At 43.1% G+C, this 25,318-nt stretch overlaps 1 protein-coding gene across 3 annotated transcripts in view; it reads left to right on the forward strand.

Moving 5' to 3' along the window:
• The first annotated feature begins 753 nt into the window (after positions 1 to 753).
• tbc1d23 (TBC1 domain family, member 23) overlaps positions 754 to 25,318 on the forward strand; it is an 81,468-nt gene continuing 56,903 nt past the window's right edge. For 2 of the 3 annotated variants that reach the window (XM_070870221.1, XM_070870223.1), the window contains exons 1-5: positions 754 to 893; positions 10,581 to 10,692; positions 17,309 to 17,414; positions 22,532 to 22,736; positions 22,977 to 23,100. In XM_070870221.1, coding sequence (XP_070726322.1) covers positions 769 to 893; positions 10,581 to 10,692; positions 17,309 to 17,414; positions 22,532 to 22,736; positions 22,977 to 23,100 — 672 coding nt within the window. In that variant the 5' untranslated portion in view covers positions 754 to 768. Of the gene's footprint in view, positions 894 to 930; positions 1,095 to 10,580; positions 10,693 to 17,308; positions 17,415 to 22,531; positions 22,737 to 22,976; positions 23,101 to 25,318 lie in introns of those variants that run through there. The other variant, XM_070870222.1, reaches the window with a different exon arrangement.

Below are 25,318 nucleotides of genomic sequence, written 5' to 3' on the forward strand. Positions count from 1 at the left end.
ATTACCCACAGCCACTTCAGCACAGATGTGTGTCCCCCTTTCTACAGCTAATTTTAAATTATGGGGGATGGAAGAGAAGACGCCACATAATTAGCTTTTCAGATATAGTGATGCTTTGTGTCTAATTGGTAACAACATTAAATTCTAAATGGCTAATAACATCCATTTGATGATTGGAGAAAGCTATGCCTTTCACACGAGTATAAATCTCAATACTGTAGTTTAGAATTTTGAATTCACTCCCCCTACCCCCAATTTTCTCCCATTCTAAGGCACAAACCCTGACTGGGATACAGCTCCATAAGAAACGCCTCATGCTCCAATACTTAGCTCATTCTTCAAGTTTAAGTCCTGAACCAATTGAAAACTATTTAACGGGAAATAATCACAGTTGAGGCCAATCAGGCTTTATGTGTAAGCCACATATGCTTTGGAGGTGCCTCGGTTTAACGTCTCATCCGACAGTTCGGCACTCCATTGGAGCGCCAGCTTAGATTTTTGTGTTCAAGTCTCTGGAGTGGGACTTGAACCCACAACCTTTCTGACTCAGAGGCGAGGGTGCTACCAACTGAGCTACTGGCTGACATTAAATAAGAAATGTCCAGATAAGAAGAAGTTTAAAAAAAAATGAAATGTTCACCATCCTGATGACAAATCACATTCACACCTTCAGCAACAAGAATGAATAGCAGTGGCTCAGTGCCATAAACCAACTTGCCAACACAAGGCTTTGTTTTTGCGACGCTTTGTTTTTTCTGACGACACTTGATGGAGGAGCGCGAGGGCGATACACTTTACGGCGGCAGCTGGGGGACAGACGTGGAAACCGAAAGCGGAATGGCGGCGGCGGCGGCCGAAGCGCAGCCGATACCGGGAGGCAACAGCAGCAGCTGGTGGGTTTCAGTGGGGCTTGGCTTCTCGGTGTGTCCCGGCTGCCTGTGTGCGGCCTGAAACGGACGGACGAACGGAATGGAGCCAGTGGGTGGGTGTGTGCAGAGTGTCTCTGCCGGCTGGAAATGGCTCACCGTGAAGCCCAGCCAAAGAGCTTTAAACTGGTTAGGGGATCGATTGAGGAGTCCCGGGCTGTGTGACAGGTTCACTTTATTTACGTTTTCTTGTCTGTGACTTCAAATCACATGTTAAACGAGTCATCTCCCCTCCAATGGGAATCTAGTTCGTCAAACTCCGAATTCGGCCATAAATCTGGAAATTCAGCAATGGTTCTTTAAAAAAATAATGTACCAGCACATTGTAAGCTGCTATGAATTGGTTGTAGAGTGGATGTGCACACTCAATCATAGCTTGTTTCTCAGTGCTAGAGATACGATTTTGAATATCAACAAAAAAATCTGTCAAGTAATTTAATAATTTTCTTAAATTTAAAGAAAGGGGAGGGGGAATCTGTTAACAAAGCAACTCATTTTCATACATTCAACCAGACGGTGAAAGAGGTAACAATCTGGTGGGGTCAGTTGTGTGTCTGAGACTGAGGAGGGGGTTGTGTTTACATTTACTGACCTTCACGTAAAGGAGTAGGAGTAGTTCTGGGGCGTTTTACCTCAGAACTACTTTAAAAGGAATTCGGTTTGAACGAGCATCACGCCATAATATTTTCTGCCACGTCCTGTAATTGCAAGGAAAATAATTTGGTTGGGTGAGCTATTTCAAAAATGATTTTGATGGTGCATTTTTGTATTAAAATTTGTCCTAGACAAGGAAACTCAATTGACTTTAATCTTTCTCATCTGCCATTGGATATCTGTAATTATAATTCTGCACAAAAAATAATTAAAACTTTTTCTATACAAGGTTACTGAAATTCTACAGTAATTGTCTAGGGTACTGTAATGACAAGATTATTAGGGTAAGTTATGCTTACAGTAATGTAGAGCTGGCAGTGGTGAGTTGTATTGCAAGCTTTTCATTATCTGGGCAAATAAAGCAGAGCTCTGTACCTGTGCTTATGGCTCATCATCACCAGTGTTCAAAGGTCAGTTATATTTTATTGTGAAATCAGTTAACTGATCTATGTAAAGATGCCACTGTTAATACTTTGGTTCCTGCTGCTACAGGCTGTAGTAGGTATTGAGTGACGACACTGGCTTTCTTGTTGGGTGGGGAATAGATCAGATGTTGCTGTGATGCCCATGTAGCTGAAAAACTTGCAAATACTTTCTAGGTTCACCTATAAATAGTGGTAATTTGGGAAGAGGAGTCTGAAACCACAGAGTGAATCTCTTTTAAGGGAGGAGGAGAGCAAATCGATGGCAAAAGAATAAATTGAAGTTGAATTAAGGTTTGAAATGGGTGGTTGGCTGCTTTGACTTGTTGCAGTTATACTGCAGTTGCTGCAAATTGGAAACAAAACTACATCCTAGAGATTGTTTCACAATCTTGCCTAAATTTAATCTGGCCAGCTTATCACCAGTGTCATATTACATTTTACATCAATATGAAGCTGATGCTGCTTTGCTTAGATAATTGTGAGATCACAATAGCAGTTTTGGATTGGTCGATGTACAGTTATAGGATCACTGGAGTATCCTTACAAAAAAATCCTTCATTTCTATAGTATCTTATTACATCTCAATGTTTCACACACAATAAATTACTTGGATGCACAGTGACTATTATTCAGACAAATTCAGTAACCAATTTGTACACAGCAAAGTCTCAGTCAGCAATGATTAGTTTGTTGAACTGTTTTTGGTGGTGGTGGTGGTTAAGGGAGGAATATTTGCCCAGATCATAATGTCTGCACGTGGATCTTTAATATCTATAGGCAGGTGGGCCTTTGTTTAACATTTCAAAGGGCAATATCTCCAGCAATGCAGCATTTCCCCAATACTGCATTGGAGTGTCAATGTAATTTTTCAGTTCCTGCCACAAGTGTCGCTTAAACCCACAGCCTTCTGACTCGGGCAAGCGTACTACCAACTGAGGGAAGGCAGCAGCATATACCTTTGCATGACCATTTAGAATCTTGTCTTATCAATGGCCCTACATTTTAAAATCATGTTGCTGACTCTATCAAAACAGTTTCAAGCTCTGTTTAATTACTGCTGAACTGTAGAACTTAACTTGAAAATAATACAATACAACAATGAACTTCCAAGTGTTTCTTTTGGGGATTCATCACACCAATAATTCCTATCATTCTTGTCTTGCTTTATATCAGATACAATTAGTGGCTGGGTATGCAAGCCAAGTTCAATGTTGCCACTTTAATAGCTAAAATTGGCACTAATAACTTTGCTTCTATATTTCTCATGACACTTGATTGATTTTGTTGACTATTTCATTTTTTAAGGAAGAGAATTTTGTAATGTATTCATATTTAGATAGTTTTTAACACGTGTCTTCATTCACAACCTCATCTCCAACGTCCCTTTCCTGGCTATGAACATGTTGTCACCTTGCAGCTTTGTGCCTATCACTTGCAAAATTCCCTGTTCAAAGACCCCCCGAAGTGGCTTCCACCTTTCTCATAGAACTGAAAGGGCCCCAGCAGAAGTTATAAATGGCATCCTCTATGATTATGATTGTGATGCATTATAACCCTTGACCTATCAGTGGTGTTCAATACAGGTGATTATGCCATCCTCCTCCAATGCCTCCTCTGTGTCTAACTCTGTAGGACTGTATGGCTCCATTCCTATCGACCAGAATGCAGCCAACGCAGCTGCAAAGATGGCTTCTTTTCCTTCCTCTGCACTGTCACCTCTGGCTCCCTCCTCTTCTTTACATCAATGCTGTCCTCTCAGTGACAGTCATGGGGTTAGATTTCACATGTACACTGACTATAACTCAACTTTACCTCTCCACCACTATTTTTAATGTCTCACTGCTGTCAGACTACTTGTCTGATGTAAAATTCTGGATTAGATAAAACTTCCTCCAGCTCAACATTGAAAAGACCTATGCCATTTTCTTCATTCCCCACCATAAATTTTACTCCCTTGCCACTGACATTAACGTTCTCTCTGGCCACACAATCAGGCTGAGTTAGGCCATTAGCAAGTCTTGGTGTCTTTTTCAATTATGATAATGCATTTTTAAGGTAGGGAACATGCAGTTTTTAATCAATGTAATGGAATACTCCTCATTTGCCTGGATGAGTGCAGCCTGAGTAGCACTAAAGAAGCTTCACAACATCCGGAACAGAGCAGTTTGCTTGCTTGAATGGTGCCCCTGTGACTGGTTTCAATATCCAATCTTTCGAGCACCAGACTGAAAAATATATTATGTACAGGATGCACTGCAGCAACTCACCAAGGTTACTTGGACTGCACCCATCTTCCCTGTAACCTATGCCACTGAAAAAGACAAGAACAGCTACAGGAGTGCCATCATCTACAAGTCCCCTTCCAAGTCACACACCATTCTTTTTGGCCAATTCTTCACCGCTGCACTCCAATCTTGGAATTTCCTATCTAATACTATTGTGGGAGCACGACCACAGTAAAGGACTGAACAAGTTAAATAAGGTGGCTAGGGATGGGCAACAAATTCTGCCTTGCCAGCTTTGCCCACTTCCCGAAATCAAAATAAATAATGGTGTAGAATTGGCATTGCTCTGGTCATCCTCACTCGGAACACACAATCCTATCTCCACTCCCACAACAAGGCAGCACAATTAGTGGAAGAAGGAATGACATTAAATATACAAAACAATAAGAGGGAGAATAGTAAATAGGGAGCTACAAATAGGAAATAAATAAGAACTAATATAAAGAAGGCGAGGGGGGAGTGCGGAGGTCAAAAATGAAATAAACAGGAGTAAAATTAACCCGACTGCTGAGTTGGCTTCTGGGATAAACCTTTGCTGCTCTGCTGGCTTCCTCAGTTCACAATCACTGCTCTCAAACCTCCTAGGCGAGTCCCGGTTTGCTCCTCGCTTTTAATTCCTGGCTCCCCCTCTACTCTCCTCTTTTCAGTCATAGAAACATAGAAAATAGGTGCAGGAGTAGGTCATTCAGCCCTTCTAGCCTGCACCGCCATTCAATGAGTTCATGGCTGAACATGCAACTTCAGTACCCCATTCCTGCTTTCTCACCATACCCCTTGATTCCCCTAGTAGTAAGGACTTCATCTAACTCCTTTTTGAATATATTTAGTGAATTGGCCTCAACAACTTTCTGTGGTAGAGAATTCCACAGGTTCACCACTCTCTGGGTGAAGAAATTCCTCCTCATCTCGGTCCTAAATGGCTTCCCCCTTATCCTTAGACTGTGTCCCCTGGTTCTGGACTTCCCCAACATTGGGAACATTCTTCCTGCATCTAACCTGTCTAACCCCGTCAGAATTTTAAACGTTTCTATGAGGTCCCCTCTCATTCTTCTGAACTCCAGTGAATACAAGCCCAGTTGACCCAGTCTTTCTTGATAGGTCAGTCCCGCCATCCCGGGAATCAGTCTGGTGAACCTTCGCTGCACTCCCTCAATAGCAAGAATGTCCTTCCTCAGGTTAGGAGACCAAAACTGTACACAATACTCCAGGTGTGGCCTCACCAAGGTCCTGTACAATTGTAGCAACACCTCCCTGCCCTTGTACTCAAATCCCCTCGCTATGAAGGCCAACATGCCATTTGCTTTCTTAACCGCCTGCTGTACCTGCATGCCAACCTTCAATGACTGATGTACCATGACACCCAGGTCTCTTTGCACCTGCCCTTTTCCTAATCTGTCACCATTCAGATAATAGTCTGTCTCTCTGTTTTTACCACCAAAGTGGATAACCTCACATTTATCCACATTATACTTCATCTGCCATGCATTTGCCCACTCACCTAACCTATCCAAGTCGCTCTGCAACCTCATAGAATCCTCCTTGCAGCTCACACTGCCACCCAACTTAGTGTCATCCGCAAATTTGGAGATACTACATTTAATCCCCTCGTCTAAATCATTAATGTACAGTGTAAACAGCTGGGGCCCCAGCACAGAATCTTGCGGTACCCCACTAGTCACTGCCTGCCATTCTGAAAAGTCCCCATTTACTCCTACTCTTTGCTTCCTGTCTGACAACCAGTTCTCAATCCATGTCAGCACACTACCCCCAATCCCATGTGCTTTAACTTTGCACATTAATCTCTTGTGTGGGACCTTGTTGAAAGCCTTCTGAAAGTCCAAATATACCACATCAACTGGTTCTCCCTTGTCCACTCTACTGGAAACATCCTCAAAAAATTCCAGAAGATTTGTCAAGCATGATTTCCCTTTCACAAATCCATGCTGACTTGGACCTATCATATTACTTCTTTCCAAATGCACTGCTATGACATCCTTAATAATTGATTCCATCATTTTACCCACTACCGATGTCAGGCTGACCGGTCTGTAATTCCCTGTTTTCTCTCTCCCTTCTTTTTTAAAAAGTGGGGTTACATTGGCTACCCTCCACTCCATAGGAACTGATCCAGAGTCAATGGAATGTTGGAAAATGACTGTCAATGCATCCACTATTTCCAAGGCCACCTCCTTAAGTACTCTGGGATGCAGTCCAGCAGGCCCTGGGGATTTATCGGCCTTCAATCCCATCAATTTCCCCAACACAATTTCCCGACTAATAAGGATTTCCCTCAGTTCCTCCTCCTTACTAGACCCTCCGACCCCTTTTATATCCGGAAGGTTGTTTGTGTCCTCCTCAGTGAATACCGAACCAAAGTACTTGTTCAATTGGTCCGCCATTTCTTTGTTGCCCGTTATGACTTCCCCTGATTCTGACTGCAGGGGACCTACGTTTGTCTTTACTAACCTTTTTCTCTTTACATATCTAAAGAAACTTTTGCAATCCGTCTTAATGTTCCCTGCAAGCTTCTTCTCATACTCCATTTTCCCTGCCCTAATCAAACCCTTTGTCCTCCTCTGCTGAGTTCTAAATTTCTCCCAGTCCCCGGGTTCTCTGCTATTTCTGGCCAATTTGTATGCCACTTCCTTGGCTTTAATGCTATCCCTGATTTCCCTTGATAGCCACGGTTGAGCCACCTTTCCTTTTTTATTTTTACGACAGACAAGAATGTACAATTGTTGTAGTTCATCCATGCAGTCTCTGCTACTGCTCTCGTTTGTTTGACCACATTCAACTTTCTTGTCTCCTGAACTGTGCATCTCTCTCTCTGCTCCAGGGCTAGAGCTACTACTGTTTTTCCAAGGTACCACTTTGCTTCTTCACTGCATTCTTGAGTCATACTCTCTTCCACCATTGGTCTCCAGGAGCATGGTCAGTTTTGTTTCGATTAGCCCCCTCTCCTTCCATATGTTGCTGAATCAGCCTCTGCTGATTCTTGATTGTGTCTTCGCTTCCTTAGTGCCTCCTGGTTTACTATGTCTCTGAGTCGCAAACTCTGGTTAAACAAAACCTGTTTGACCCTGAATTGTGTTTCAAACCTCGCATTCTCTTTGTCACCAAGACTGCTTATTTCTACCTCTGCAATATTACTTACCTCTGTCCTTACCTTAGCCCTATTGCCGCTGAAACTCTCATCCATGATTTTGTCACCACCAGACGTAATTATTCCGATGCTGCCCTTCCTTGATCTACCCTCCCATGAACTCCAACTTGTCTAACAGGCAGCTGATTGTATCCTGTCCTGAACTATGCCCTGTATGTCCCATCATTCCTGTCCCTTTGCCACATTGGCTTACTGTTTCCAGACACATTAAACCTAATTAAAATTTTCAACTATAAATCCCTCTGTGGCCTCACTTTATTCTACTGCTGCGTTCGCCTCCAGATTTCCTCCCCCTCCTACACCCGTCGGTCTTCCGACTCTTGCCTCCTGTGCATCCCACCCTCTCTCCATCTTGCAAGTGTGGTGGAGCTTTTGACTGCCATATAAATGTAAGTTTCCAGTTTTCTCCCACTTTTTTCACCTTCCTCTTCTAAAGATGCTTACTTGTGCTGGGATATGGTTCTCCAGGCATTTAATAGCTCTCGGTATCTGACTGAAGTGGCTGTTAATCATACATGAATCTAGAATAGTGAGTGTTAGCAGGCTATTTAACCACAGGGATGGGCATCACAGTAGAGTTTTACTTGATGTCCAGATTTGTGTTATTTTCAACAGTAATTGCTGGATAATCTCAAGTATTAATGGTGACTGATTCTCCCCCCTTTCCCTAGCTCAGCGACATTAAGGCCAATTGGCTGTCTTGCTGAGATCAGCTAGCTTGACGCAGACTACAAGTCAGACCTGGAACCTTCCTGATCTATATGGTTTTGAATTGTAGTGTTACAGCACAGAAATGAACTGTTCAGCCCATCAAGTCTACACTAGTGTTTTTCTCCATGTGAGCCACCTAACCTAATCTTGCTCTCCATGTCATTTCATATTCCTTTTTTTGTCTGTCAACTAACTTTGTATCCATGCTGCTACATTTCCTCGTACCATGGGGCAGAAATTCCAAGGAGGACTTCCCCCGGGCAAATCAATAAAGTATAGAAATAAAATGTGCACGTACCTGAAGCTGCTACGCCCCTGGAATTCTCGATCCACAGGCCTCCTCTCCCTGCGATGTGCAGCGCGTGCATGTCGGGATGTCTGCAGGAATCACGTGGGCCTGGACATCCAATTACTACCTGTATTCTTGAGTTTAAAAGTCTATCAAACTCGGCCTTGTATATACTCAATGTCTGAGTATCCACAGCCCTCTGGCATAGAGAATCATAAAGATCCACAGTCCTCCGAGCGAAGAAATTTCTCATCATCTCACCCATAAACGGCCGACTCCCCACCCTGAGACCATGCCCCCCAGCCCTAGACTCCCCAGGCAAGGGAAACAGAATCTTCCATAAGTTCCGAATCTTCTATTACAATGAATGAGGAAAACCCCAAAACTCACAAAAAATACATAAAACATTTAAAAAAAACACCTCACACAATAAATTAATAGAAATTAAAAATGTTACACGTTTTTAAAAGAAAAAAAATTGCTGATTTAAAAAAAAAAGTTAGGGTTAGGGTTTAAAATAACATTATCTGAGTGGGCAGGGTTTTAACACGTGTTTTTAACATTTTTATTTTAATCATGTGTTTTCTATGTTTTTAAACTCTTACAGCTGTAAAAGCAGGTTATGCGCCTGCTTCTTCAGGCACAAGAGTTTTGAGGACATTTGCCATGCAAGATATGGGTAAATAGCCCAAACTTCCACGTACAAATGTCCTCGCTCCCGATCTGCGAGGCGCGGGTGTCGGGTCGGGTCTGGTCGGCGGGGGGGGGAGGGAGGGGAGGGAGCGGGTGTCGGGTCGGGTCGGGGTGGAGGGGGCGGGCGCGGGTGTCTGGTCGGCGGGGGGGGTGGGGAGGAGTGGGTGTCTGGTCGGGGGGGGGCTGGGGGGGGTGCGGGTGTCGGATCGGGTCTGGTCGGCGGGGGTGGGGGGGGGAGCGAGTGCCGGGTCTGGTCGGGGGGGGAGCAGGAGCTGGCCGTGGGAGGCGCCTCATTCACGCAGCCCCAGTGAGGCCATTCAGCCAGGGCTAGGGGCTGCGTGCTTCGGGCCCCTCCCACACAGTTCGGCGCCTGGAGCTACTGCACTTGCATGCCCACTGTAGCGCGCATGTGCAGAGTGCCGGGACCTGGCTCCGCCCCTCCCCCCACAGCTCGTGCTGGCTGCGCCGAGGGCCAGAGGACCTACAGGTAGGTGGAGAATACCAAGGATTTTTTTAGGTGCCGTTTTAGGCGCGAAAAACGGGCGCCCAGCTCGGAGGGGCACCCGTTTTTTTTCTTGTGGAAACTTGGGCCCATTGTTCCTTAAATGTTTTTAGTCTTTAGTCAGTGGTTGTATGGACAACATGACTAGAAACGTAAAACATCAGAATTGAAATGTAAAACATCATTGTCGTATGCACAGCGTACTTTGCTGGAATGCGCAACAAAATTGGTGTACAAAAACATTTCTTGTCTTTGCAAAAAATTGTAGGCAATTAATGCTATCATTGAAAACTACTTTACACAAAATAGTTTATTTTCAATACAAGTTTTCGGTTTTATATTTGATTGTTTACATTAATGGAAGATTGGCGACATGTTTGACATTTCCTGTACATTAGTAATTCTGATGAAAAGTACACACATGAAATATAATAACCAGTCTGTTCTGTTTACAGATACTGACTTCCTACTGTATATTCCCACTAAAACAAAAGGAAAATACTGGATGCTGGAATAAAAATAAAAAATACTGGAAAACACTCAGTAGGTCAGGCTGTGTTGGTGGAGAGAGCATCTCTCTCCACAGATGCTACCTCCAGCCTTTTCTGTTTTTATTTAGCATTATATTGTATTTTTGGATAAGGAATGTGGCTTTACTTATTGTTGCAGTCAATTTTTAGTCCCAACAGCCACTTATTAATATTAGACTAAATTCTCTTCCAGTATTTCTCGGTCAGCCAGTGATGAGGTGTTTTAAATATTAGTTAGGCTAGCCTACTGTTACATCTGAAGTATTTTAATTGGCCAGGTGAAGGTGAACCTTTGAACTATATTGAGTTGGTTGTAGTAGTGGTGTGTAATGCTATAGGTAAATGTAATCCCACAATCAATGATCTGTTTAATAATTAGTCGATCTTTCACTTCTATCTTAGGGATAAAGACCTAGCTGAAGCATTGGATGAAGGTGGCTGTGACCTGGAAACACTTAGAAACATAATTCAAGGACGATGCATACCGACTGACCAAAGGGCCAAAGTGTGGAAGGTAAATAGTTAATGGTACAGGCAGACTACATTTGCCAATTTGAACGATCAGCATTTTTAGTGACCATACAGACATTGACTAAATTGCTCTGCTTAGGCAAACCAGAACTCTGCACACAGTTAAGCATAGTTTTAGAACTTTGCTCACTTGCCACTGAGTATAGGTGCAATTTCTAATGTTAGAAAAGAAGGAATAGGCTAGTTCGTTCTTTTTGAACATTAGAAACATCATATTGACTGTTTTCCTGATGGCCTCGAAGTAAATTTGTCATATGGTTTGGTACTAAATCACACAGACCATAAGATACTACATTTGATTCTCAGTCTATATAGATTCAGTCAATCTCAACAAGGAAAGACTTTGAGGTGCTTCATTTGGCCTCAGAACTCCTGGGCTATGGAGGGAAAAATAACAACCAAAATTCACATAAGATTGCTCTCCATGAGCACATGATATCTGCCTTCCATGGTCAGCCAGTCTGATGATCATTGTCTAGGCTCGCAAGTAAAGAATGGACACGTGGATGAGGTAGCTGTACACTTTCAAAAGGGAAAAAAAATGGTTTCTCAATGACATCAGTTCAGTTGGTGATTTCTGCCCTTGAATTACCATAAGATCTACATCGTCATTGCGCAGCCATGTGCACTAACTTTCAAAATTTGACAGTTTAATAAATAGCTTTGCTCTCTGGATGTTATGTATAAGTATACCAAGTTCAACTGTGTCAAAGGGTTAAAACAAGTGATTTCTAGTCCCAACAACTGTCGGATCATAGAATCATAGAAAATTACGACACAGGAGGAGACCTTTCGGCCCAACGTGTCTATGCCGGTCGAAAAAGAGTTACCCAGCCTAATCACACCTTCCAGCACGAGGTCCGTATCCCTGTAGATTACGGCTCTTTACGTGCATATCCAAGTACCTTTTAAATGTGATGAGAGTTTCTGCCTCTACCACCTCAGGCAGTGAATTCCAGACTCCCACCACCCTCTGGGTGAAGAAATGTTTCCTCATCTCCCTTTTAATCCTTCTACCAACTACTTTAAATCTATGTCCACTGGTTATTGACCCCTCTGCTAATGAAAATAGGTCCTTCCTATCCACTCTATCTAAGCCCCTCATAATTTTATAGATCTCAATTAAATGCCCCCTCAGTCTCCTCTGTTCCAAGGAAAGCAGCCCCAGCCTATCCAATCTTTCCTCATAGCTAAAGTTTTCCAGTCCTGGCAACATCCTCGTAAATCTCCTCTGCACGCTTTCTAGTACAATCACATCCTTCCTGTAATGTGGTGACCAGAACTGCACGCAGTACTCAAGCTGCAGCCCAACTAGTGTTTTATACAGTTCAAGCATAACCTCCCTGCTCTTGTATTCCATGCCTTGGCTAATAAAAGAAAGCATTCCATAATGCCTTTTTAACTACCTTATCGACCTGTCCTGCTACCTTTAAGGATCTGTGGACAAATACTCCAGGGTCCCTCTGTTCCTCCACATCTCTCCGTATCCTCCCATTTATTGCGTATTCCCTTGCCTTGTTGCCCCACGCTAAATGCATTACCACACACTTTTATGAATTGAATTCCGTTTGTCACTTTTATGCCCAACTGACCAATGTGTTACCAATAATAATGATTTAATAATTTCTCCTCTCCTGAAGATGATGACTCTTACTGGGATATAGTTTGATGCACATTGACATACCTTGTTTCTAATCTAAGTGCCCAGTGTTCTTGAGTGAGCTTTGCTGGTGACTGTGGAGACCATGCACCTTAGAAAGGATATTTTGGTCTTGCAAGAAGTGTAGCGCAGATTCACAAGGATGTTACCAGGTCTCCAAGGGTTAGATTATGAGGAAATACTGCATAAACGAGGTTTGTAATCCCTGGAATATAGAATGTTAAGGGGTGATTTAATTGAATCTTTTAGGATTTTGAAAGGAATTTAGAGGATAGATAAAGAGAAACTTTTTCTGCTGATGGGGGAGTCTTGGACAAGGGAACATCACGTTAAAATCAGAGCCCTTCCATTCAGGAGAGACTTTGGGAAGTACTTCTTCACGCAAAGGGTGATAGAAGTGTGGCACTCTCTCCCACAAAAGTAGTAGATACGAGCTATCTTAGATCTGGTCCTGTGTAGTGAGACAGGATTAATAATCAATCTCCTAGTAAAGGATCCCCTTGGAATGAGTGATCAGAGCATGGTTGAATTTCAAATTCAGATGGAGCATGAGAAAGTTGGATCTCACACTAGCGTCCTAAGCTTAAATAAAGGAGACTATGAAGATATGAGGGCAGAGTTGGGTAAAGTGGATTAGGAAAATAGATTAAAGTGTAGGATGGTTGATGAACAGTGGTGCACATTTAAGGAGATATTTCACAACTATCAATAAAAATATATTCCAGTGAGGAGGAAAGGGTGTCAAAGAAAAGATAGCCATCTCTGGCTAACTAAAGAAATAAAGGATGGTATCCAATTTAAAACAAGGGCATACAAAGTGGCCAAAACTAATGGGAGGACAGAAGATTGGGAAGCTTTTAAAAGCCAGCAAAGAATGACTCAAAAAATGATTAAGAAAGGGAAGAAAGACTATGAAAGTAAACTAGCATGAAATATAAAAACAGATAGCAAGAGTTTCTACAGGTATATAAAAAGGAAAAGAATGGCTAAAATAAATGTTGGTCTTTTAGAGGACGAAACCGGGGAATTAGTAATGGGGAACATGGAGATGGCAGAAACTCTGAACAAATATTTTGTAACAGTCTTTACGATTCCAACAGTGGACAGTCAAGGGGCTATGGGGGGGTGTGGGGGGGTGGGGGAGAGGAACTTAACACAATCACAATCACTAAGAAGGTGTTACTCAGTATGATAATGGGACTAAAGGCAGATAAATCCCCTGGACCTGATGGCTTGCATCCTAGGGTCTTAAGAGAAGTAGCGGCAGGGGTAGTGGATGCATTGGTTGTAATTTACCAAAATTCCCTGGAATCTGGGGATGTCCCAGTAGATTGGAAAACTGCAAATGTAACGCCCCTATTTAAAAAAGGCTGGCAAAAAGCAGGAAACTATAGATCAGTTAGCCTAACATCTGTGGTTGGGAAAATGTTGGAGTCCATTAATAAAGTAGCAGTAGAGGACATTTGGGCAAGCATAATTCAGTCAGGCAGAGTCAGCATGGATTTATGAAGGGGAAGTCATGTTTGACAAACTTGCTGGAGTTCTTTGAGGATATAATGAACAGGGTGGATAAAAGGGAACCAGTGGATGTGGTGTATTTGGACTTCCAGAAGGCATTTGACAAGGTGCCACATAAAAGGTTACTGCACAAGATAAAAGTTCATGGGGTTGGGGGCAATATATTAGCATGGATATCATCATCATCACAGGCAGTCTCGCGAAGTCGAGGAAGACTTGCTTGCACTCTTAACATGAGTTCTTAGGTGGCTGTACAGTCCAATACGAGAACCACAGTCTCTGTCACAGATGGGGCAGATCGAGGGAAGGGGTGAGTGGGACTGGTTTGTCGCATGCTCTTTCCGCTGCCTACGCTTGATTTCTGCATGTTCTCGGCAACGAGACTCGAGGTGCTCAGTGCCCTCCTGGATGCACTTCCTCCACTTAGAGTGGTCTTTGGCCAGGGTCTCCCAGTATCAGTGGGGATGTTGCACTTTATCAGGGAGGCTTTGAGGGTGCCCTTGTAACGTTTCCACTGCCCATGGCTCGTTTGCCATGAAGGAGTTCCGAGTAGAGCGCTTGCTTTGGGAGCCTCCTGTCTGGCATGCGAACTATGTGGCCTGCCCAGCGGAGCTGATCAAATGTGGTCAGTGCTTCGATGTTGGCCTGGTCGAAGACGCTAATGTTGGTGCGTCTGTCCTCCCAGGGGATTTGTAGGATCTTGCAGAGATATTGTTGGTGGTATTTCTCCAGCGACTTGAGGTGTCTACTGTACATGGTCCATAGAGGATTGGCTAACTAATAGAAAACAGAGAGTTGGGATAAATGGTTCATTCTCAGGTTGGCAATCAATAACTAGTGGGGTGCTGCAGGGATCAGTGCTGGGACCCCAACTATTTACAATCTATATTAATGACTTGGATGAAGGGACCGAGTGTAACGTAGCCAAGTTTGCTGATGTACAAAGATGGGAGGAAAAGCAATGTGTGACGAGGACGCACAAATCCTGCAAAAGGACATAGACAGGCTAAATGAGTGGGCAAAGATTTGGCAGATGGAGTATAATGTTGGAAAGTGTGAGGTTATGCACTTTGGCAGAAAAAAATCGAAGATCAAGTTATTATTTAAATGGAGAAAAATTGCAAAGTGCTGCAATACAGCGGGACCTGGGGGTCCTGGTGCATGAAACACAAAAGATTAGTATGCAGGTACAGCAAGTGATTAGGAAGGCCAATGGAATTTTGGCCTTTATTGCAAAGGGGATGGGGTATGAAAGCAGGGAAGTCTTGCTACAGTTATACAGGGTATCGGTGAGGCCATATCTGGAATACTGCATGCAGTTTTGGTTTCCATACTTAAGAAAGGATATACTTGCTTTGGAGGCAGTTCAGAGAATGTTCACTAGGTTGATTCCGGAGATGATGGGGTTGACTTATGAGGAAAGGTTGAGTAGGTTGGGCCTCTACTCATTGGAATTCAGAAGAATGAGAGATGATCTTATCAAAACGTATAAGATTATGTGGGGCTTAACAAGGTGGAGGATGTTTCCACTGATAAGGGAGACTAGAACTCAGGGGCATAATCTTAGAATAAGGGGCCACCAATTTAAAACTGTGGAAGCTAGGTCATTGAATAAATTTAAGACAGAGATGGACAGTTTCTTAACCGATAAGGGAATAAAGGGTTGTGGGGAGCGGGCAGGGAAGTGGACCTGAGTCCATGATCAGATCAGCCATGATCGTATTAAATGGCGGAGCAGGCTCGAGGGGCCGTAAGGCCTACTCCTGCTCCTAGTTCTTATGTTCTTAATTAATAATAAATCTGAGATCGATGGCTATTAACGGGTGGATGGAGTTAGGATAGAGATCAACCATCATCATCATAGGTGGTCTCTCGAACGAGGATGACTTGCTTCCACATGAGTTCACAGATGTTTCAATCAAGGACCCGATGTTCCAGTTCTGAACTCTAATTGAGAGGGTGGAAGATGCCTGTGCGAGGATTTTTTTAACATGTGGTGACCATTGCACACCAGCCACCACATGGGCTTGACAAAGTTAAGCCTTTATCCCGTGGCAAGGGTTAACCAGGATAACTGGAGACCTGCTCTGCTGCATGGACCTAGTGCGCACAAATATCGCTGTGTGGGCTGGCCCGTGCTGCCCCTGGGCTCTCGGCTCTTCTGGGCCCTGTACCCTCATTTGCTGCACCTCCGCCACGATTTCTTACCGCTCTTCCGCCACAAAAATACCCACCGCACCTCCGCCACGATCTACCTCTGCACCAAACATTCGCCGTACCTCCATCACAATCACGCACCAAATGCCAGCCACGATCCCTCATCACTCCATCGCCCTGATCACTCGTTGCAAGTCCGCCACGACCTGCCCGCTACTCTGCTGTACCAGGGCCCCGCCGATGCTCCTGCCCTTGCTCCAAACGGCGACCTGGGTCCTGATGACGTCACCCAGTCGCCTACCTCAAAGCCATCGCACATTTGTGTCGGCTTGCGCTGAAGTTGCAGTGGCATGCTCCAGCTCTTTTTATAACCCCCGACCTGCGGAGATGTTCTCTCGTAGGTCGGGGTGGCCCACGATCAACCATGATCTGATTGAATTGTGGAACAGGCTCGCGGGGCTGAATGGCCTACTCCCGTTGCCATGGAACTGTATCTCAGTATGAGATTGCATCTTCAGGAGAAAAAAAACTATAAATTATTAAAAAAAAAAAAAAATTTTCTGTTATATTGGAAAAATAAATGCAAATGCACAACTTGCTGCATTGTGGTGTAATGTGCTAGTGCCAGTATGCTGCATCTCGTGGTATATTTGTTCCCATCTCTATTACAATTACCTGGCACTGTGTTTCCTCCTTTACCATTTGAGGAAGAGATGACTTGGGTTATGAATTGACAACAACTGATCAATGGGAAGTAAGTATACTTTTGCAGGATAGACTGATCCTATTAGGCATGCTTTAGCTTAGAGGTTGAGCTCTCACCTATAAATTAGTAGGTCGTGGGTTCAAGCTACACTATAGAGACTTGAGCACATAATCTAAGTTGACACTCCAATGCAGTACTGAGGGATTGTTGCACAGTTCGAGGTGCCACCTTTCAGGTGTGACATTAAACCCAGGCTCCATCTGTTTGTTCAGGTAGACGTAAAAGATCCAGTGGCACTATTCAGAGAAGAGCGGGGGAATTCTCCCAGTGTCCTGTCTGACATCTATCTCTCAATCAACACCACAAATCACAGATTATTTGGTCATTTATCTCATCGCTGTTTGTGGGACTTTGGTGTGTACAAATTGTCTGCTGTGTTTGCCTACTTTACACCAGTTACTGCACTTCAAAAGTAACATCCTGTGAATGTGAAATGCACTATATAAATGTTATTTTTTTCTGTGACATGTTTACATTTTAACTGATTCAACTTTTCAGATTTCACTTAATGTAGCAGGAAAAGTGGGTAGCTTGGGATCGTGGGATGGCTCTCTGGATCTACCTGAACAGACATTAATTCAAGAAGATTGCCAAAAACTCATCGGTAAGTTAATTAAGTAACTTCAATAAAATACAGAATATTTGTCTGTCAATTTATTCCTTATAATAATTTCTGTCTAGCATGGTAGTCTAGCAGGATGGAGAGAGTAACCTCCTCCTGCCCTGCAACCCTCTGATAACTGCATTCTTCCCAACTCTGGCCTCTTGTGCATCCCATACTTCCTTCAGAACATAAGAAATAGGAGCAGGAGTAGGCCATCTGGCCCCTCAAGCCTGCTCTGCCAATCAATAAGATCATGGCGGATCTGATCATGGACTCCCCATCGCTCCCCATAACCCTTGACTCCCTTATCATTCAAAAATCTGTCTATCTCCACCTTTAATATATTCAAAGATCCAGCATCCACAGCTGAGGTAGAGTATTCCAAAGATTCACGGCCCTATGAGAGAAGAAATTTCTCCTCATTTCCGTCCTAAATGAACGACCCCTTATTCTGAAACTATGCCCCCTAGTTCTAGATTCCCTCATGAAGGGAAACATTCTCTCTGCATCTACCCTGTCAAGACCCCTCAGAATCTTTTATGTTTCAACAAGATCACCTCTCATTCTTCTAAACTCCAATGAGTATATGCCCAATCTGCTCAACCTTTCTTCATATGGCAACCTCTTTATCTTGGGAATCAACCTCATGAACATTCTCTGAACTGCCTCCAATGCAAGTACATCCTTCCTCAAATAAGGAGACCAAAACTGTACGCAGTACTTCAGGTGTGGCCTTACCAACGCCCTGTACAGTTGGAGCAGGACTTCCCTGCTTTAAACTCCATCCCCCTTGCAATAAAGGCCAACATTCCATTTTCTTCACTGGCAGAGTACCGTCAGTCGTCCACACCCTAAGCGCTTGAAATCCCTTCCTAAACCTCTTCACCTTTCCACTTTTATACGCTCCTTGAAGCCGATCTCCTTGACCAAGCCTGTCCTAAGGTCTACTTCCTTGCCTCGGTGTCAATTTTTGTCTGATTATGATCCTGTGAAGTGCCTTGGGATGTTTTATTACATTAAGTGCAAGTTATTGTTGATGCCTTCCTTGCTGGAAAATGGGTCGCGTTGCTTATTTACGAGTAACTTTCTAGGAATTTGGTGATTACAATTAAGAAATACATAGGTAACTTGGAGCAGAAGTAAATATGCTGTCGTTGACATCAACACCCTGGGTTAGTGCTGGGAAATCATTTAGGGTTCTTGCTTCTACTTTGTATTCAGCTGCAAATGCAAGTTAGTAGATATTTGGTGTGGACAGGATAACAACTTGCATTTATATGCAACTTTAACGTAGTAAAACGTAGTGGGAATGGTAGCATAGTGGTTAAATTACACGACTAATAATCCAGAGCTGTGAGTTCAAATCCCACCACGGCAGCTGGGGAATTTAAATTCAGTTAATTAAAAAACAAATCTGGAATAAAGAGCTTGTGTCAGTAACGGTGACTATGAAACCGTAAAAACCCATCTGGTTAACTGATGTCCTTTAGGAAGGAAACCTCCTGCTGATTACTCCCTCCCTCAGCTGATAAACCAATACTCGTTCATGTTGAACGCCATTTTGAAGAAGCACTGAGGGTAGTAAGAGCACAGAATCCAGTACTCTGGATGGGAGACTTCAGTGCCCATCACCAAGAGTGGCCCAGTCACACCATTAATGACCGAGCTGTCCGAATCCTGGGCCTGCAGCAGGTGGTGAGAGAACCAACACGAGTGATCACCGCACCATCATTGTGCAGACGATGTCTTGTCATCATACTGAAGATACCCTCCTTCGTGTTGTGTGGCACTACCACTGTTAAATGGGACAAATTCAGCTCAAACTGGGCATTCATGAGGCGCTGTAGGCCATCAGCAGCAGCAGAATTATATTCCACCACAATCTGTAACCTCATGGCCTGGCATATCCCTCATTTTACCATTACCATCAAGCTAGGTGATCAACCCAGGTTCAATGAGGAGTGCAGAAGAGCATGCCAGCAGCAGCACCAGGCGTGCCTAAAAATGAGGTACCAACCTGGGGAAGCTGCAACACAGGATTACATGCATGCTAAGCAGCATGCTGTAAACAGAGCTAAGCGATCCCACAATCAACAGATCAGATCAAAGCTCTGCAGTCCTGCCACATCGAGACATGAATGGTAGTGGACAATTAAAGAACTAGCATGAGGAAGAGGCTCCATGAATATCCCCATCCTCACTGATGGCGGAGCCCAGCACGCAAGTGCAAAAGACAAGGCTGAATCATTTGCAACCTTCTTCAGCCAGAAGTGCCGAGTGGATGATCCATAACGACCTCCTCCTGAGGTCCTCACCATCACAGAAGCAAGTCTTCAGCCAATACGATTCACTCCACCTGATATCAAACGGCTGAGCGCACTGGATACAGCAAAGGCTATGGACCCAGACAACATCCCGGCTGTCATGTTGAAGACTTGTGCTTGAGAACTAGCCACGCCTCTCGCCAAGCTGTTCTAGTACAGCTACAACACTGGCATCTATCCGACAATGTGAAGAACTGCCCAGGTATGACCTGCCCACAAAAAGCAAGCCAAATCCAATCCGATCAATTGCTGCCACGTCAATCTACTCTCAATCATCAGCAAAGTGATGGAAGGTGTCTTCCACCGTGCTATCTAGCGACACTTACTCACCAATAACCTGCAGTAGGTTGTGGGTTCAAGTTTCATTCCAGGGACTTGAGCACAAAAAAATCTAGGTTGACATCTCCGTGCAGTGCTGAGGGAGTGCTGCACTGTCTGAGGTGCCGTCTTTCAGATGAGACGTTAAACCACAGCCCCATCTGCTCTCCCAAGTGGACATAAAAGATCTCGTGACAATATTTCGAAGAAGAGCAGGGGAGTTATCCCCAGTGTCCTGGCCAATATTTATCCCTCAAGCAACGTAACAAAAAAAACAGATTGTCTGATCATTATCATATTGCTGTTTGTGGGAGCTTGCTTGTGCGCAAATTGGCTGCTGCGTTTCCTACATTACAACAGTGACTACACTTCAAAGTATATTATTGGCTGTAAAGCGCTTTGAGACGTTCGGTGGTCGAGAAAGGCGTTATATAAATCCAAGTCGTCTTTCTTTCACCAATGCTCAGTTTGGGTTCCGCCAGGACCATTCGGCTCCAGACCTCATTACAGCTTTGATTCAAACATGGACAAAAGAGCTGAATTCCAGAGGTGAGTTGAGAATGACTGCCCTTGACATCAAGGCAGCATTTGACTGAGTTTGGCATCAAGAAGCCCTAACAAAACTGAAGTCAATGGGAATCAGGGGGGAAACTCTCCACTGGCTGAAGTCATATCTAGCACAAAGGAAGATGGTTATGGTTGTTGGAGGTCAGTCATCCCAGCCCCAGGACATCGCTGCAGGAGTTCCTCAGGACAGTGTCCTCGGCCCAACCATCTTCAGCTGCTTCATCAATGACCTTCCGTCCATCATAAGTTCAGAATTGGGGATGTTTACTGATGATTGCTCAGTGTTCAGTTCCATTCGCAACTCCGCAGGTAATGAAGCAGTCTATGCCTGCATGCAGCAAGACTTCGATGACATTCCAGCTTGGGCTGATGAGTAGCAAGTAACATTTGCACAAGTGCCAGGCAATGACCATCTCCAATAAGCGAGAGTCTGACTACCTTCCCTTGATATTCAACAGCATTACCATCGCCGAATCCCCACTATCAACATCCTGGAGGGTCACCATTGACCAGAAACTTAACTGGACCAGCCACATAAATACTGTGGCAACAAGAGCAGGTCAGAAGCTGGGTATTCTGTGGTGAGTGTCTCGCCTCCTAACTCCCCAAAGCCTTTCCACCATCTGCAAGGCACAAATCAGGAATGTGATAGAGTACTCTCCACTTGCCTGGATGAGTGCAGCTCCAACAATACTCAAGCAGCTCGACACATTCAGGACAAAGCAGCCCACTTGATTGGCACCCCATCTACCGCCTTCAACATTCACTCCCTTCATTACCGGTGCACCGTGGTTGCTGTGTGCACCATCTACAAGATGCACTGCAGCAACTCACCAGGGCTTCTTCAACAGCACCTCCCAAACCCACTATCTCTACTGCCTATAAGGACAAGGTTAGCAGGCGCATGGGATCACCACCTGCAAGTTCCCCTCCAGGTTACAGACAATCTTGACGTGGAAATATATCGCCGTTCCTTCATCGTTGCTGGGTGAAGATCCTGGAACTCCTTCCCTAACAGCACTATGGGAGTACCTTCACCATACAGACTGCTCACTATCAGCTTCTCGAGGGCAATTAGGAATGGGCAATAAATGTTAGCCTTGCCAGCGACGCCCACATCCCAGAACAAATTTTACAAAACATCCCAAGATGCTTCATAGGAGTGTTATCAAAAAAAAATTGACACTGAGCCACATAAGGAGACAGTAGAACAGAGTTTGGTCAAATATATTGGTTTTAAGGACCGTCTTCAAGAAGGACAGCAAAGTAGAGATGCGGAGACATTTAGGGAGGGAATTCCAGAGCTTACGGCCTTGGCAGCTGAAGCTGTGCCAACCCCCCCCCCCCCCCCCCAACCGGCATTTGAATAACTTGCTGACCCTCGCTATCTAGCTTCCCACATAAATAATGGATAATTGGGTAAGGTACCAGAGGGCCCTGCTACCTGTGGAGCTTCAGCAAGAAGTCTGTGTCTTGAAGGCAGAATAATGGGTAAGAAATAAGGACGAAGGGTAAGAAATAAGGACTAAGGAAAAGAAAACAAAGGTGATTGAGTGATATAAATGTTACTGATTTCTTGTGCTTTAATTATATGGAGATGTGTATTGATGAAAAAAAACACTGGTATTGATACCAATGCAGGCAGTTTTTTTTCCTCTTCCTTCAGTTTTGATAACTGTTGTTTACAATATGATGCAGCGTTACCGAAGGAATCTTCCTATGCATTGTTTTTATCCTGGTAAATGCATCAATATGGCTCCCTTTGTAAAAATGTGTTTTGAATGCTCTTTTTAAGTAATAGATTTTTCCCTCTAGCAAGCTTCAGAAGCTTAGCATAGTAACAGCTCTAAAGTGATACATTGTAATTCTGATTTATTTATTTATTATTTTTTCTTTTCCCACATGTAGATCATCTTTCAGTGCCAGAAGAGGAAAAGACACAATTACTTTCAGACATTGAATCTGTGATCACATTTTACTGCAAATCGCGAAATGTCATGTATACCCAGAGTCTTGGCTGGACTGATTTGCTTAAGCCTCTTGTTCCACTCCGAATGCCAAGGAATGATTTATATAATTGCTTTTATGCCATCATGAATAAATACATACCCAGGTAAGAACAGAGAGTTAGCACCTGAATTAATTTCCTTTTGTTTGGTATATAGACATGGTGTCTGCATTCTCCGTCTCACAGTACCACTTATTTTCTTAGTGTTTTAGAGTTGTTAATTGCTTTCCGTAGGATTGAAATTATCCCACAGGTCTATTAAGTGAAGTGCCAGCTGGCATGGATAAATATGTGGCAAGTGGTAGTTTTGATTTATTTTCCACGCTGGAATGCTGTCTTTTACAGGGATTGTGTCACCAAAGGTCGACCGTTCCACCTCTTCCGGCTTCTTCTGCAGTATCATGAACCAGAGCTTTGCTCTTTTCTTGACACAAAGAAGATTACTCCAGACTCTTACGCAATCAACTGGGTAAATATATCTCCTAAAAAATAAAAAATAACTTATTTTGAATCTTCCCAATGTTCTAACCACTAAATACAACAACAACAACTCATATTTATATACCACCTTTAACGTAGTGAAACGTCCCAAGGCGCTTCACAGGAGTATTATGAGACAAAAACTTTGTCACCGAGCCACATAAGGACCAAAAACCTGGACAACAATGTAGGTTTTAAAGAGCGTCTAGCGAGGTGGAGAGGTGTAGGCAGGGAATTCCAGACCTTGGGGCCGAGGCAACAGAAGGCATAGTCACCAATGGTTGACCGATTATAATCAGGGATGCTCAAGAGGGCAGAATTAGAGGAGTGCAGACATCTCTGGGGATGGGGGTGATGGTGTTGTGGGGCTGAAGGAGATTACAGAGATAGTGAGGGGCGAGGCCATAGAGGGATTTGAAAACACGGATGACAATTTTGAAATAGAAGCATTGCTTAACCGGGAGCCGATGTAGATCAGGGGTGATGGATGAGTAGGACATGGGCAGCTGAATTTTGGATCACAATTTTACGTAGGGTAGAATGTGAGAAGCCAGCTAGGGGTGCGTTGGAATAGTTACGTCTAGAGGTAACAAAGGCATAGATGAGGGCTTCATCAGCGGATGAGCTGAGGCGATGTTACGGAGATAGAAATAGGCGGTCTTAGTTATGCCATATGCAATTCTTAGTTATGCTGCGGATATGCGGTCAAATATGACACGAAGGTTGCGAACAGTCTGGTTCAACTTCAGACAGATGTTGGGGAGAGGGATAGAGTCAGTAATTAGGGAACTGAGTTTGTAGCAAGGACCAAAAACAATGGCTTCCATCTTCCCAATATTGAAACCTCTTTCTGTGTACCTGATATCTGTTCATATCATTTATATATCATTTTTGTACACCCATTTAAAGATACTTTTTGTAGGAAAAAAAAGTAATATTTTTGGTAGAATTCTGTTCAGTTAATTGTGGGCTAATTTTTAAAAATCTCGCATCACAATTTATATTTGCATTTTCATTTGGAAATGCTGCTTTTCAGTGAACTAATTTAGTTTTTGAACAGACTCCATTTTCATTATCTACTCGAATCTGGCAAGTACTATTCTTAAACTCATTTTGCAGTCCTAAACAGTTCTTTGTTGAAATGGAAAAAATTGTACTTACCAAATTATTTTAGTGTACTTCGATGCTTTTAATTAATTTCCCACAATTTGTGTCCATCTAAATGAATATGTTCATTGGGACCTATTTGACTTTTCCCTAAAAAGAAATTGGCTGATGTTGTAAATTCCATTATAATGTGCTTTGAGTAAATTATTTGAGAAGTCAATGGTAATCCTACATGTTTAGATAGGCAAACGCATTTCACAGTTTATACGATAATATTTGGAATTGTAGCACTCCAGAATGACACAGAATAATGTCATTGTACCTAATCTGGTTTCCAACTTTTGTCCATTTCAGTGCTGACTCTCAGGAGGATACTCCTGAAGCTTTCTATCAGGCAGTTTTCTTTTAAAGATTTAATCTTGTGCACTGCAATTTTGTATGGTACGAGGTACTGTTTTAAAATCATTAAATATAATGCAGAATATGTTCAATAAAGGCCTGATATATTTTATATTTTCTGAGGATAATTTTAAAAATATCTTTATTTTCTATGCATTTTCCTAAACTAACCACCATCTGTAGGTAGCCAGGTGACCTGCTTTCAGTAGTCTGCCAGTGCAATTCTGAAACTGGATGGTCAGCTATGGCATATACAATTTTTCCCTTCCCATTAGCCCTTTCAACTAAAATAGTATAGTTTTTGTGCCTCTTGTAAATCCATTATCATAGACTGCTCTTTTATACAGTATTTTATACTTTACAATTTAGTATAAGTAAAATGGAATGTATCTACAATTGTATGGTATGGTTCAAAACATTGAATCAATACTCTTGCTAGAATCCAATTAATGAGCCTTTTATGAATTTCCTTGTGTCTGAAGAATCTGACCAAACTGAGCAAAGTAATGAAAAATCTAATTCTTCCTCATAAACAAAAATTATATACAAGTGTAGCAAAGTTATAATCTAATTCAGGGTTCATATACTGGTTACAAATACCTTGATCTTATTTCACTTTTGTTATGTCATATGCATAATGAAATTAGGTTCCACTAGCCATTATTCTCTTTGTAGAGAATTGTAAAGAAAATCGTATTCCT

Source organism: Pristiophorus japonicus, unplaced genomic scaffold (genome assembly GCF_044704955.1).
Source record: "Pristiophorus japonicus isolate sPriJap1 unplaced genomic scaffold, sPriJap1.hap1 HAP1_SCAFFOLD_1194, whole genome shotgun sequence".
Classification (NCBI taxonomy): domain Eukaryota; kingdom Metazoa; phylum Chordata; class Chondrichthyes; family Pristiophoridae; genus Pristiophorus; species Pristiophorus japonicus.